Genomic DNA, 15,777 nt, shown 5'->3' with positions numbered 1-15,777 from the left:
CATTGTACACCACTGCACACTGCTCACAGGTCTGCCATGCCAGGTGTGAGTAATCACAAAGTGGGTTTGGGTCCTTGCAGAGGTGATGCACGTCACCTCTTTGTGAAGTGGGTATTTTCAAAGCCTGCCGTGGATTTAGGGGAGCACAAAACTCTCTCTCACACTGTGAGGTGCCTGTCATGGGGCACTGCCAAGTGGACGACGCGTCGCGCTAGACGTTCGGGCCGCTAACTTCTAGTATGGACACAAAAGGGACACAGACAGAGGGGTACAACGGGTACTCTGACAAAGCCCAACACTATGACTCTGATATATTGGTCGGATCGGCAGTGCGACAAAGGTGTGAGGGCCACATAGAGGCCCGAACTCTAGATGTGAGTTCCGAATAGCGTCCCGAACCAGTCTAGTATAATATAAAGGCATCTATTTTCTGTCATACAACAAAGTACAGTATATAGGGCTTAAGTGGTTAATCAGATAATAAGGGGGAAACAAACACCTCTGTCAACCAACCGATATGAAAGAAAATAATTGTTGCGTTATCTGGGACCCACCTGGCTTGTGGGAGCCCATAACTGGTGCCCACTCCCACTCGAGGAAGACTGTAAACAACTTTCTTCACTGTGGCCTGATCGGGGAAGTTGAACATGACTGATGCTGTGTGGACAGAGAAGCCAGTGAGTTAAACAAATACAAATGTGAGTTAGGAACAGTGGTGGACGAAGTAAATACTCAAGTAAATACTCAACTAGCCTATTCAAAAGTACAAATTAGGAAGTACATTTTCTGTTTAATATCAATGCATTGCTGTTATGTATTGAAGTTTAGAAGATTTCCAGAACATTTTAAAAACATTCTGCATTTTCTGAAATGTTCAAAAAAGTGAAAATAGCTGATCTACAAGCAGAAAACGAAGTACAGTACTCAAGTAAATGTACTTAGTTACTGTCCACCACTGGTCAGGAATTGGAACGGCGTCATGTGACGTGATGGGAGCTTCTGCTTACTGCGATTGGCCATAAAGACCTCCAGCGCCGTGCTCTGCAGGAGATAGCGTCTGGAGAACACAGCTCGGATCTCACTGAACATCCATTTCCCATGTAGGCCCTCGGAATATGCCAGCACCTACAGTGGAGAGACAAGGGGTTCAAATAGATTCAGAAACAGATTCAAGTACCACCACTGTAATGGACAATAGAGCGTAACAGTCGCCACAATGTTTTTCAACTGCGCAGGTTCCAGAGGTAGAAATCCCATTCATTTCTCCATTCATCTAAGGAAATCGTTATATTAAGAGTTTTAAGCCTAGAACCAAGCCAAACAGGCTCCTGACGAATCATAACCATAAAACACTTGATTCTGTTCAGAAAATGTTTTGGAAAAACGGAAAAAGGCGAAGGTACAAGACTGTGTACATATTTTAAGAATGAAGAAACTGGTTCTCCCATGAGCCATTGCGCATGCCTTTTTACAATACTTCCATCAAAAATTAATGTTTAGCTTGCTTCTTTTTGGCTTGTGAATCAATCACGTGACGTGAAAATAAAATCATTAGGGGCGGACCGCCACAATAGTTAACGTGAGATCCACCAATCAGAGATGTCGCTGCTACACATTGTGGGTAGTGAAGTATTCTCCATGACATTGCGAAATAAAACATGTTTTTTCTTAAAAACAGATTGATTGCGTACATAATGTGCAGCTTCTACAGGAACAACATACAGCAGCTTTTTACAACCAGGACCCTCATGATAAGGCTACATTAGATTGTTATGACTAAGTCTCCTTCAGCCAAATGAAAATAGTAGTCTTTATAAACACTTAAGCTATAAGTACAAAAGTACTTTAAGTACTGTAACTAAGAGATTCACTGGGAAAAATATGTTTTTGTATTTGTATAGATTTTCAACTACAATAGATATAGCAATAGGTAGAGCAGCCGCTTCGGAATCTGAGGTTTCCTGGTTCGATCCCCGGCTCCCCCTAAGTTAGTGTTAAAGTGTCCTTGAGCAAGACACTGAACTCCTAACTGCTTCCAATGAGTTGGTTCTTACTGGTTCTCCCATGAGTGCAATGGCTCATGGGAGAACCAGTTTCTTCATTCTTAAAATATGTACACAGTCTTGTACCTTCGCCTTTTTCCGTTTTCCAAAACATTTTCTGAACAGAATCAAGTGTTTTATGGTCATGATTCGTCAGGAGCCTGGTTGGCTTGGTTCTAGGCTTAAAACTCTTAATATAACGATTTCCTTAGATGAATGGAGAAATGAATGGGATTTCTACCTCTGGAACCTGCGCAGTTGAAAAACATTGTGGCCGCCATCAGTGTGTGAATGTGTGTGTGGTTGGGTGAATGTATTGCACATTATAAAGCACTTTGGATAAAGGTGCTATATATTCCAGCACCATTTAACATTTTTCACTCTCTATGACTTTCACTTCGCTAGGCAGCTGTAATTGGTCTACATTTGAGGAGGCATACATGCATACAGACAGACATACATACATACGGACAGACAGATAGACAGATGTATACACACAAACCCTGTTGTAGACTGCTTGGCCTTCAGCCAATCATGATCAGACCAGAAGTTTAAGTTTGCATGTCAGTTTATATATGCAAATATTTTAATCCCTGATGGTCTGGCACAGTGTGTGAAATAACATGCACAATTATTAATATAATAGCATTTCTAATTGTAACAAAACATTGTTGACAGGCTGTATAATAGTAATAATTCTTTCAGGTATATCCATGGTAGGCTAGATTCTATTGCTGTCCAAATATTACAGTGTATCCCATGTGCAACAAACTAGCTTTCACACATTCCTACTGTGTTTTTCACACGTTCCCTTTGGCCTATAACATCTGCCAGAGCGATGGCAGGTGAAACAAAAAACAGTCCCCATGGTCAGTGACACATAAATAATCAATAAAACAACCGTGCCAAGGAGAGGCGCCCACATGGAGAGATCATGAGAGGCTCTCTGACAGGTGAGAATGATCCTCTCACACACCTTCCTCCTCCCATCTCACGTTCAATCTACCTCGCCCCTTTTTGTCCAACAGCGTGAACCATGGCGGGCGACCTCATCAACTCCCTGGGCCATAATCTCACACATTCGCATTCTATTAGTGTGGTGCGGTACAGACACGAGGGCCATCTTGATGCATGTCTGCATTCGTGCATGTGAATACAGATACAACACAGAACAGTAGACAGTACACCAACACAACAGTGCCGTATTGTGTGTTCGACTGTTCGCGCGCGTGTGTGTGTGTGTGTGAGATGGGTTGGCGGTGGAATCGGGAGGGAAGGAGGCAGAGTGAGATGTTCGGCTGGGTTAGGTCCGATGCTAATGCTCATTTAAAATAGTGACAGGCTGGAAGAGTGCGGCGCGAGCCGGGCTGCCTTAATTTCTCCCTGGAATAGCTCATGCCCGACCTCTGTGCCACATCAAAGTCTCTGGAGCTCAATTAAAATTGGATTAGGTGGAGATGCTGGACGTGCAGCGCAGCATCTCTGGTGCTCTCCTCCCAGTAATGCCCCTGCTTGACACCTCAGCAACCCCCTACTCAAACAGTTGTCATAGAGACAGCACAGCCCAGAGGAGGAAGTGTGCTGACTGGAGAGGACGTAGCAGGGAAGGGAAAGGAAGGGATGTGAAGTGAGATGGAGGGATGGCATGAAATGTAGTGCAGCCGTGAGCACACTGCCGAGGGACATCAGGACTGTTTATCCCCACTCCCTCTCTGTTACCTGGTGTTTGTGAAGCAGTCTTTAGAGTGCCAGGCATGCGGATAGGCACGCTGTATTGGCACCACGGGATGGCAACAACAGCTTACTTCATCAGGGTACAGGTGAGCTCAGACGGCTCGAGTGGTGCAGGGATACAGATATATCAGGAAGTAGTTTGTGTTTTCAGCATGGAAATGTGATAACTCTATAACTAATCCATTTAGCCATGAATTATAACCCCAAATGTACTGTTTATTACATGTACAGTAATATGCTCCAAATATGCTCAAAATCTTTGTGCAGTTTCGCTAGGAGTTGCATTACATGATATTCCAGGTTCCCACAAATTGTTTCAGATTCAGTGAAAGCAGCTGCAATATGATTGTTGATATGAAAAGATGTACCCTTGGTTGTTGCTTGTTACCCAGCTAAAGTTCACATTTATGCTGCTGTGACAAAGTACAGGCCAAAGGGCTAGCTGTCAACAAAAGAGACAAGCTAAAGAGGAGGGTAAAAGAGAGCCTATTTCAAACAGCCCAGATCAAAAAATTTGTCATAACAACAAAGCTTTGGTTTAAACCAACAAGCAGGGGCCCCTGTAGACTTGGAACTTTGACAAAGCCCAGCCCTCATTTTTGGAGGCCCAGCTGTAAAAAATGCCATTTAATGAACCTGTCTGCTGAAGCTGTCCCCTGCCTGTCAGAGGTGTCAGCTAGTGACAAGCACTGGGGACGGCCGCCTCCAGTCACAGACAGGCCTGCCAGCTGGAGACTTCGGCCCCAATCTAATCACGCCACCAGGAAGGAACCGGCGCTCTGCTCTTGGTCTGTCACGCTCCAGGCTGGGGGAGCGGTGCGGGGGCGGGTGGAGGGAGGTGGTGGTGGGGGGTATGGCCGACAAGCCCAGCCTTTTGTTTCCACACAGGTCCCTCTACACAGGCTCATTAGGATCCATACGCGCATGCGCTGCTCTGCCAGCTGCAGAGGAGGTGCACCCTCTCCCACATAATAGCCATAATGCAATTTAACATCTCTGTCGTCCGTTCCCCTTTATTCTGCTTCCCTTCTTCTGCTGATTTGACAGAGGCCGGGCTCTGTTCTGCCTGTGGAACATCACGGCTGAAAAATATTGAGACAGATGAGGATGAGGAGAGTCACAGGTGACAACCAGTGTTTAGGCTCAGACTTTGTAGAATAACAGAGATGCTCCAGTTGGAACACATAACTCATTAAAATGCAAAAGAAAAAGAAAGAAAGCCGTTTCATGCATGGAAATCGATTCTAATCACATATGACTCGTGAATAGATCTAACCCTATAATCGTCCAGAGATTACGACAGACGTTATTAATACATCCAACAGAGCAGTTCCTACTAAAAACCTGATTCAATTTCAACTCTGCGTGGAACAATGCAATCTCCCTCTATTGCATTCCTACTGAAATAATATGATTCCAGGAGACCGCCAAGCCAGCATGACTGATATATTTATATGGGGGTATGGAGCACGCTGACAACCTGGCATCATGGTACCTCTGCAGTGTTCTTCTCAGATTTGTCTAATAGGCTTCCACTATAAAGACTCACAATGGAAAGGTCCCAGGCGGCCAGAGAGAATGGTGCAAGGGAAGAATGAGGGGAGGAGAGGAGAGGCAGTTTTCATTTTGAGTGATATGACTACTCCCCCAGGAGAATGCGGGATGGATTTCACGCACAGCAATTTGGAGGATCAGCACACACTGTATCCAAAAACTGACCCCGGGCAATGTGGACCAAATCTGTGGACGAAGTATAGGCAGGCAGCAAAGAAGCAGAGGAAGCATAGAGATCTGGTTTTCACAGTCAGCCAGGGTCATATGGCAAACAGGTCATGGAAAACAGATACACATATGATTTTATTCTATTTAAATCTGCGCATTACACTTTTACTTAAAATACAGTGAAGTACTGAATATGTGAATAATATGTCATATCTAATGTTCTACACACAAGAACAACACAATCAATTCATATTTGCAGGTTGCAAAGTTGCACTCTGATTTACCGAGTGATGCATGTCTTATACAAACCATTTGTTTTTACTACCAGACATTTCTAGGTCCCAGTGAGACTTATAATAAACCACATAAGCATCAAAGCATGTTTTTCATCTGCTCTTCCATATACGACAGTATATTATGAAGTACAGAAATATGAAACTGGGAAAAGATTGCACCAGATTATAGGAAAGCAACGTTCCTCTCCATTTCTCTCACGCGGCCCCATATCTCAACTTCAATAAAGTACTCTAGCTGGTTTCTAATGCAGGTATTGGGGGGAAACAAGATACAGATTTGCATAATCAGTGTCACTTTACATTTGGGTGGTAGTTGGAGTGTGGCAAGAAGACACAGCTCTGGTGCTCTGGCAAGGCCAGTGGGATAAGGGAGATGAATATGCATTAAACACGCTGCAGATCACTGCCCCAAACGTCCAGCCAAGTTTGTCAATAACATTTATGTCACGGGCGGCATTTCATGCACATTAGCAGGCGCTACACACTGCTGTGGTAGGATGGGAGGGAACAGCTCATCTCCTATTGCTTGTCATTCCTACTTTAAGAGTGAGGACCCTTTAAACATTCTGCAGTGTGGTCCATGAAATGCTTTGGAAGGCATCTATTATTTTATTTACCTCAATTAAGTATGCAAAAACTTTATTTTGAGAACGAAGCTTGCCTGATGTTGTCAGGGTTATTGGTATTGCACTGACAACGCAATGGGTCGATCAGCGTATTCAGGTTTCAGTACCCAGCAATTGTCGGGTTATTGTGTGGGTGAAATAAGCTCTCTTCCTCCCTCTCACTCTCTTCCCCCTCCCTATACCTCTTTCTCTGTCTCTCTCGCTGATCGAGCTCTGGTCTGATGTCAAAGGCAGCAACAGAAACTGTTGCCTAACAATGGCGATTTGCGCTGATGCGGAATGTGTGTCCATATCTATCTATCTTGTGCCACATAGCCAAAAAGTGACAGCGAATGTAAGTGAACAGAAAGTATGCAAAAGAAATAATATGGAAAAATGTGATAGGAGAATGGTAGTAATGTTGAGATGAAGAAAAAGGAAGGCATCTTTATCCAATTCAAAGAAAAGTGGGTGAGAACAGAAGGTACTGTATGGAGACAGCAGGTCATCATAAGATGTATGACGACATGTATTCCCGACTTGCATTGTTCACGACATGCATGGCGCCGTCCTAATTTAATAATAATCTGGAAACAAAGACAGACAAACCTACAGACAACTTGAACTTTATGTAGAAGACTAAAATAATAATAAACTAGAAAAAGTGCTCCTTGGAGCACAGGTCTCTGCCAGGTCAGGTAGGTTATTGTGGGCCAGCATAGTTCGGAATTCACCTACTGTATCAGGATGGAATATGAAAAATCGGACGGAACCATCTTGATCACTTGACTATAGAGAAGATAATGTGTACTGATTTGCATGATGTTGGGACAACATTTGTAGGAGTAATATTAAAAAGAATGTTTTGCAAAATTCTGCCTCCTGGTGGCGCTATAATAGGGCAATGTTAAATTGGTGGCATTTGTTCCTCAACCTAATGGGAATGTGCGTGCAAAGTTTCACCGCAATCGGATGCTGCGTTCATGATTTGCGGCATTTTGTTCAAAACGGGCCACTCCTGCAAACTTTAGATGTCACTCTTGGCCAATCACGATGGAATATGAAAAATCAAACAGATCCCTCTTGATCACATGACTATAGAGATCATGTGTACAGATTTGTGTGAAAGTTGGAGGAAATCTGAATGAGTAATATCAAAAGAATTGTTTTACATAAGTCCTGGTGGCGCTATAAAAGACAGATGTGAAAAATGCAGGGCAAAGGTTTTTCCTTGGCCTGTGGGGAGTGCGCAAACAAAGTTTTACACAGATCGACCAGTTATAGGTAAAAACACAAATTGGCCTGTTATAGCGCCACCATGAGGCTGATTTGAAAATGTTCAAGTGGCATTTCTTCCTCGGCCTAGTGGGACTGTGTGTGCAAAATTTCACGGAAATTGCATGCTGTGTTCATGATTTGAGGCATTTTGTTCAAAACGGAGCACTCCTGCAAACTTTGGAAGCCAATCTTAGCCAATCAGGATGGAATATGAAAAATCTGAAAGACCCGTTTCGTTTAATGACTACAGAGACACGGTGTACCGATTTGCGGGATTTTTGGACAAAATCTGTAGAATACTGTCAAAAAAATGGCCTCCTGGTGGCGCTATAACAGGCCCATGTGAAACATTTGGGGCAGAAGTTCTGCTCTGGCATCCAAGGAGTGTGTGCACAGTTTCGCTGCGATCAAACGGTACCGGAGATTAGCAGTACACAGACAGAATGACACATGCACTCACTCACTCACACACGGAAGGACGGACGGACAGGGTGCAAAACATACTCTCTCGCCAGGCCTTTCAGCCTGGCGGAGACAATAACTTTCAGCAGAGTGCCATGCCCCTAGCCGTGGTATAATGTTTGCATAACACAGTTGCCAGGATTAGCAGCAAGATTCACCCACAATTGTAACCATATCATATATATTATTGCTAAACAAGTTGCTATCCAAAACCTAGAGTAGCTGTGGGTTATCATGATTATACAAAGAATAACTTTATTGGATGTGAGGAGGTGTTATTAATGAAGTTAAGCAAAGCAGGACGGACATATTGTTGTAGTCTAGTGCTATAAGGACCTTGATTCTAATCATAAGAAAATGTTTACTTCCTTCATCCACTCATCCTGATCTCACATATATTTATTTGCTTATATGAGTTACCCGAGTAGCCTGACCCTACATACATTAGTATTAGTAATCAGCGCTAAAACATTTTTTACCAAGTATAATATATATTATATTAGTAGATATAAAACGTATTATAATGCATATCATTAAACCTTGTAGTATCATGTTGTTTGGTATCAAGGAAAACACAAACTGTACATGTACGCTTATGTGGAAGCATGCATGCATGCACACACACACCACATGCACAACCACACACTAACACACTTAGGGAGCACATCATCCAGATAAATGGCTTGAGAATGCCTTCAATAAGGAGCTTGAGAGAAGGGATGCAGTCATTTGGTATGGGGTCCTTTCAGCAAGCCTTCACTAATGGGCCCTCTTCAGGGACTTGTCAGCCTTAAGATGACTGAAATCTCCCTGGCCTGGGTACCAGCTTGCTCCGGCTGCCACAGGGAGTGCCAAGTTGATCGCTTTAAATCCCAGTTTTCAGTTTCCGTGTTGTGTGGGAAGGATGGGGGGAGAAAAAAGTTGAATAGGCGGGGCCATGTAGTAAGACAGAGTGGAACAGAGAGAAGGAGATGGGGATGGAGAGGCAGAGAGACAGAGGAGGATAGGGAGAGACAGAGCCAACGGGTACGAGGAGAGGGCCTGATGAGCAATGAGCGCCTCACTCGTCCTCAATTAATCTTGTCTCTCTACCTTTGGTTTGCCTCTTCCCTCTGCGCCAAGGTAATAACGACACCCTCATCCATTATCCTTTTATCCCTGTTATTCAGTGGGAATTGCTTAATAATATGTTACAGATTTGTCTCCCTTCGTATAATTCTTTCTGTCATTCGCGGTATATCATCTAGAAAACACACAGCCCCTTTTTCCGCCGGACGCTCTTTGAGGATTATCGTGGGTGACACCTTCGGGATGCAGCCAGAATCTGGAGCGTCATTTTTTCAGGCATAGAGTGGAATTACCCTGACTTATCTGTCATTGCCAAAAGCACAACAAGCCATTCATGGCCGAGGCAAAAGGTAGAACAGGTTCTTATCGGCTTCTCTGAACGAGAGTGCTTGTAAATTTATGCTAATGAGGGCCTTTTGTCATCCAGACTCACCCCTTGGGGCTGTGTGGGGCTTGCAGAGGATGATAATCTGGCTGTTGAGTGCGCTAGATAATTTGTACTTTATCCTCTTGTAATTACGTAGTTTAAATCTTTTTTACCAATGTTAATCCTTCGGCATGAGGAAATGTCATACCTATGTCTACGGTTTTCAGTAGCGCTAGTCAGCGTACATCTGACTCACTCTCATAAATTCACGGAGGAGGGAAACGTGGCACTGATATAATTACTTTGACTTTCTGTATCTCGTGCTAAGGATCCCCATATCATTTTGATCCACCTCGGCAGGCAGGCAGGAAGCCAAGTTCACAGCCTGGGGCTATGGGAGACAACGCAGGAAAAGGTGAAAATGTGGCAGTGGGGTTGAAAACCCCCCCCCCCCCACCCCACAAACACGCACGCACGCACGCACGCACGCACGCACGCACGCACGCACGCACGCACGCACGCACGCACACACACACGCACACACACACACACACACACACACACACACACACACACACACACACACACACACACACACACACACACACACACACACACACACACACACACACACACACACACACAGCTCCCCATATTTGTTAGAGACGGGGGGAAGAAATACATAATGTACAGAATGGAGTAAAGTCAGAGGACTAGGGCAGCTCTGCTCAGCCTTTGGGGTGTCTCTGCTGTCCAGTGGGACTCCAGGACATCTTGTGTGCCTGCCAAAGCCGACAGCCCCTGACAAGCTGCTTGGCATGCTGTAATTTGACTAATTACATTGGATTAGACCATATTAATGCAAGCTGTTTTCTATAGGGTCAGTGACCCGTCCAATGTGGCACTCACTATGCTACTCTGTGTAATAATAAAAATGATATACAAGAAAAACATTAGACTCTGCATTTCCTACATACAGCTAACATTACTTTTACAGTCAACAAACGACTTCCCAAGACAAGATAGATCAACATGGGGATTATTTGATAACAGTCCAAATCCCTGGCCTTCTTTGTCTCTCAACAGGAAAGCAAAAGCACACAAATACAGACTTTTATTAAACCCCCCTGGAGTTCACACAATGGTTTCTTTGCAGAGGGAGGGCATATCAACATGAGTGCAAAATTTCATTTTAATTTCACTTTTGTCTTATCAAAATATTAAGGATGAAATCAGATTCTGATTAATGATGCGCCATTTTAAGCAACAACAACAACGGCTTGTTCCCACCAAACCCTTTTCCGAAGCAATGCTACTAATATGCATTTAAAATAAGCAATTTCAGTAAATGTGAACTTATTGTTCTGCAATATAAAAAATACCTTATTATTCAAAAACAGAGGGAAAACGGAACTCCATTTGCAATTGTAAAAATCCAAAATGAATGCTTTCCCATTGGGAAAAAAAGGGAGAAATGAGCCATAGAATATGTGTGTTTTTAATATAACTGCTCTCCCAATTGTACCAAATCAATTTGAGTTTCACACAAAGGAAAAGCAGCCCTGGTATTTGTATGTGCTCCTCTGCCTTGAACACGCAGTAATAATAGTCTTAAGGCAGACTCTATAAAGACAGAATACCAAAGAAGCTTACAGCCTTGGTTTCATGAAACATTTAGGCAAAAGTTCCAAGGGCTGGGAATGATGAAAGAAGGTAAGCTTGAAAATGGGCTTCTGGGATCCACAGCCCTTATTGTACAGAAGTCACATCAAATTAATACTGAGGGCCATTTGCAGCCTTTCTTCTCCTGAGCTTTTCAGAACGGATTAAGCTATGAAAACTCAGAAATTACTAAAGCACCTATTAGGCATTATGCTCGCCCTTTCTTTCTTTCTCCCTTTGAAAGCATTTGAATGTGCTTTGGCATTCACTCTCGCCACAAAAAAAGTTATTGTTTGCATGCTTGACGGAACACGATGACAGTCCCAAGAAATGTGTGACGCAAAATACACATTTCCACTTGCACTATAGAAGACAATTAAAAAAACATCACAGTGATTTGTAAATAGAAAATGTTGATATTCATATAAGTTTAAAACTGTTTTACGCAAGTTAAATGAAATCCACGAAATGAATGAAATGAGCATCTCTATATGCAATGAGAATAGTTTTGGTGGATTCCACTGTGAGCGGCTAAATGTTTTGATGGCGGGTATAGGATCTCAACACTTTGTAAAAAGCTTCTGAGAATGTTTCCACACTGATGAGGGGCCAGTGAGGCTGGGGATCTATGGCTCTGTGAGGCTCTCTCTGCTCTCTCAATCCCTGTTCAAAGGAGCACTGGGAGTGCATGAATTGTAATTATAGCTCCTAACAGGATTCAAGAGGACCCAAACGGTGGCACTTGAGAACCAGGTCGTGTGGAGTTAAACGGCTGTCAGACACTAAAAGCTCCCAGCATGTGAACCAGCCCTCAAAGGCAGGCCATGTCCACGTCCAGGGCCCTCCAATTCAATCTCACTCACATGATGAGAGCTTAAAGATCAAATATGATCCATTTAAAAAGGACCGATTCAGCATCCAATGCAATGTTCTCAACGATACACTAGACATTTTGCATTTCCACCTAATCTTTACAAAGATGCAAGAGATCTTGTCATGAAGACAATGATTGATTGACCTTGAAAAACACGGGCGATGAAAACACTAGTGTCAACTAGACAGTTAAGTCTAACACAACCTTGCCTGGGATAAACCTCACAGTCAGGGAAAATGTGACACAAAAGTAACACAAGAGTCACAAGGAGTATTTCTAGAGAAAATCCGAGGGCACTGAGACGACACCGGGGGAGCAGGTGAGAGAGGACAGGAGTGTCAGAGATCAGGTAATTGGTACCACCTGAGAAACTAACCAAACCACAGCGTTGTTTTATCTGCCTACCCAGCATTCAGAATAATTGAACAGATCATCTGTGCTCCCCTGACAGTTTCAATGACTCACCAGGCCACAAGCCCCTTCACAGCACACTAAAGAGACCAGCCTTCAGCGTGGTCCCATCCAACTCCAGCCCCCCCACCCACACACCCCTCTAAAAAAAGCATCAAAAAGAACCAACTTGCAGCGTGAAGCCTCAATGCATGACCCTTATTAAACTCCTAATTGGATTGAGAGCCACTAAGAAGAAAAATTCAACGTAGTTCATTCAACAAAGATTTTCTTCAGCATTCCTTCCAGTAGTTTGCGTTTTCAACAATAACATTCAAAATGGGGTGACTGAAAACTTTTCTTTTTTTTTTAGCTTTCTTCACTCTCAAAACACAACCAGATTTTCAAAAAAGAAGAAGGAGAAAAAAAGGGAGCATTGGCAAAACCTTTTCACCTTTTCTTTTAAGGCAACAGGAGGGGGGGGGGGGGATTTTCACAGAGTGCAAGTGACGGGCTGAAACAAAGCCCAGCGCTGGCTATTGTGTAGCCTTTCGTGTTGTAATGGTCTTAAAAATGGCTACAAGTAGGGTCCCATTCAGCGGTGACCAGGCTGCTCAACTCTCCTCTCTTACATCCAAGACAAATCTCCACACAGAGCGGGAACTCTGAGGGGTCAGCTGGTCAGCGACAGGAGGACTGGGTTTACCATAGACAGCCTCATGCCATCAGCGCTGTACAACCTCCAACACATTTACACTAATTATAGAGAATAAATACTGCCATAACAACAACATCAATCAAGTTCATTATGGGAAAATGGCGTAATGACAATAATTACAATAATATCTCATTAAGGGAGAGAATGAGAGACAGGGGAGAATTAATAGCAGACAGGTGTACAACATGCCGCAATTATGGAACCTGAAATTAGTTCATCGCCTCCAGGCATACAGAAGAAAGAGGAAAGGCTGTGAGTAAGGGAGTGTGTGTGTGTGTGTGTGTGTGTGTGTGTGTGTGTGTGTGTGTGTGTGTGTGTGTGTGTGTGTGTGTGTGTGTGTGTGTGTGTGTGTGTGTGTGTGTGTGTGTGTGCGGCGTGCGTGCGTGCGTGTACGAGAGAGTGAGAGAGAGGGAAGCAGGACTGGGAAAGGGAGTGATATACAGAGAAAATCTCCCTGACAAAAAAAAGGAATTGCAAATAAGCAAAAAAAATAAACAAAAATGTCTTAAATGTGTAAATTAGGGAGAAAAATGAGAGGGAAAAGCAGCTTTTCCCTGCAGACTGGTGCCTCAGATGAGAAGGGGAGCAGCCAAACGTGATCAAGGGGAGCCGTGGAGCGATGCGGCAGGCGTCAAGATGAGCACTCAGCCAGCGAGTGGCAGCTTCTCCTTTCCCAGTCAATCATTCATTACAGAGCCAAGTTGCTGTGGAGGAGTGCCTCCTCTTTTTGACCTATCATATTACGGCTTCCGTAAATGCCCTAATCCCCCTCCTCCCCCCTTCGTTAGATGGTGTCAACAGTCGACATCCCCCTCGCCCCGCCACAGCACTCGGCTGCTCAGGCACCTCCGCAGCCCTGCCAAGACCACAAAATTGACATTCTAATAAAATAGTTTCAAATTTAACAAGGTAGAATGCCATAACTTTATCATCTGTTTTTTTTGCCCCCCCCCCGCATATTTTCGTTTCTTATTCTTTAAATGTTTTCCCCAGCCAAACTTCAATGGCTATTTTGTTTAACTTCTGTGTGTTTTTTGCGTATTTTTTCTCTCTCTCTGTGGCCATCTTTCCCAATCACCAATTCGAGGAAAGCTATACTAAATAACTCAGACTGAAGCTGTTCAATCTTTCATTGGCTGGCCTGAGTAGGGTTGGGGATGGTTCTCTTTAGCCTCAGGGCTGTTCCTGAGCAGGTGAAAGCCTGGAGGCAGGAACCTGCACATCAGCACTTCTTCCTCGTCCATCATGACTCTTTCAATGGGGAGCTCATCTCCAGAGCCTCTCTAATAGAACCCGTTGAGATAACTAATCTAATGAGCACAACAGACGACAGCCCAGCATGAGGAAAACAACACACACATACATCTCTGCACATCCAGGGCAAACAAGTCAGGGCCCACTGTGTGAATGTTGTTACCGAGGTAAACAAAGAAATCTTAACCACTTTCAACCTGGTGTTGTCACTATTTTGGTTATATCGTTATAGGTGATAAAATGTGCACAATTTTCAAAACATAGTGTATCTATAAGCTCACAACACGCCATATGTTTGGTGTGCGAAACAGGATGCAGTATTGTGTGTGTTGAAGAAGACAATGGTGTTTATTATTCCATGGAAGTCTTAACCAGTCAAACTCTAAATACCATAATTTACTTCATCCCCCCAGTGGTCTATACTAGGCCCCCTCCTTTTTTCCCTTAACACCAAATGTCTTTGCCAAAAATAGCCCACAAGCTTTTAGAGAGCTTGCAGAGAGCTTGCAGATCTGCTAATTTAGCTGAATGTTCACCCCATAGGCAGACTATGCTTCATGTGGTAGGCAGGCAAATGCCCATCTTATTTACAAGTTTCCACACAATAGAAATAGAGAACTGTTAATTTAACTCTTAAAGTGTAAAAATTGACATGCAAAGGTCAATTTTTCCATTTCTCACTCATTTAATGATTTAATTCATACTAATGCTCACACAGGCATGAATACAAAACAATACATGCACACACCCACACAAACACACTAACAAACACACCTGGCCTGGTAAAGGGCATGGGTTTAGTATTTGTTTAGGGCCCCAATTTAAGTTGACAGATACCAGATAGGGAAAAAAAGAAATGAAAATGACGGCCCTAATTTATGATGCCTCTGACATGGGTAGAACGTGACACTGTCACAACACAACTCCTTCACGTGAGTGAACCCCAGAAAAGTTAATATTCTTCTACTTTCGTTTTTTTTGTAATGACATGCATCACAACAGCCCAGGTAGCAATGAGAGGCACTTAGAATATCTACCTTTCTCAGAAAGAAAATATATGTAAATAGAAGAATTATCATTTTAAACTTTGTCACAGGCTGTGACACACCCTCCCCGTAATGCGGATTGACCGGTGTTAATTACCGTATAAAATAAGCAATTGGTATACTGCCCCCATATGTCCCACTTTTTAAGTGAAGAGGATGGAAATGAGGTTGGGCTAGATTTGATTGTGAAGTGATTCCCGTCTGTGCTTCTGCACCGAGTGGCTTTGCTGGTAACAGGCTAATATTGAGCGCTGCTCAC

General features: G+C 43.5%; 1 protein-coding gene across 5 annotated transcripts in view; it reads right to left on the bottom strand.

Annotated features, from left to right (window-relative positions):
- The window catches only part of LOC311049825 (neurobeachin-like), a 302,517-nt gene that overhangs the window by 59,133 nt on the left and 227,607 nt on the right, over nucleotides 1-15,777 (bottom strand). For all 5 annotated transcript variants that reach the window (XM_084063694.1, XM_084063693.1, XM_084063690.1 and 2 more), the window contains 2 exons: nucleotides 1,008-1,125; nucleotides 555-657 (listed from right to left, as the gene is read on the bottom strand). In XM_084063694.1, the coding sequence (XP_083919820.1) occupies nucleotides 555-657; nucleotides 1,008-1,125 (221 nt within the window). The remainder of the gene's footprint in view (nucleotides 1-554; nucleotides 658-1,007; nucleotides 1,126-15,777) is intronic.

Source organism: Gymnoscopelus microlampas (genome assembly GCF_963454915.1).
Source record: "Gymnoscopelus microlampas genome assembly, chromosome: 8".
In the NCBI taxonomy this organism is placed as follows: domain Eukaryota; kingdom Metazoa; phylum Chordata; class Actinopteri; order Myctophiformes; family Myctophidae; genus Gymnoscopelus; species Gymnoscopelus microlampas.
The sequence above is the reverse complement of the archived record's forward strand: the minus strand, read 5'-3'. Positions and strand labels throughout refer to the sequence as shown.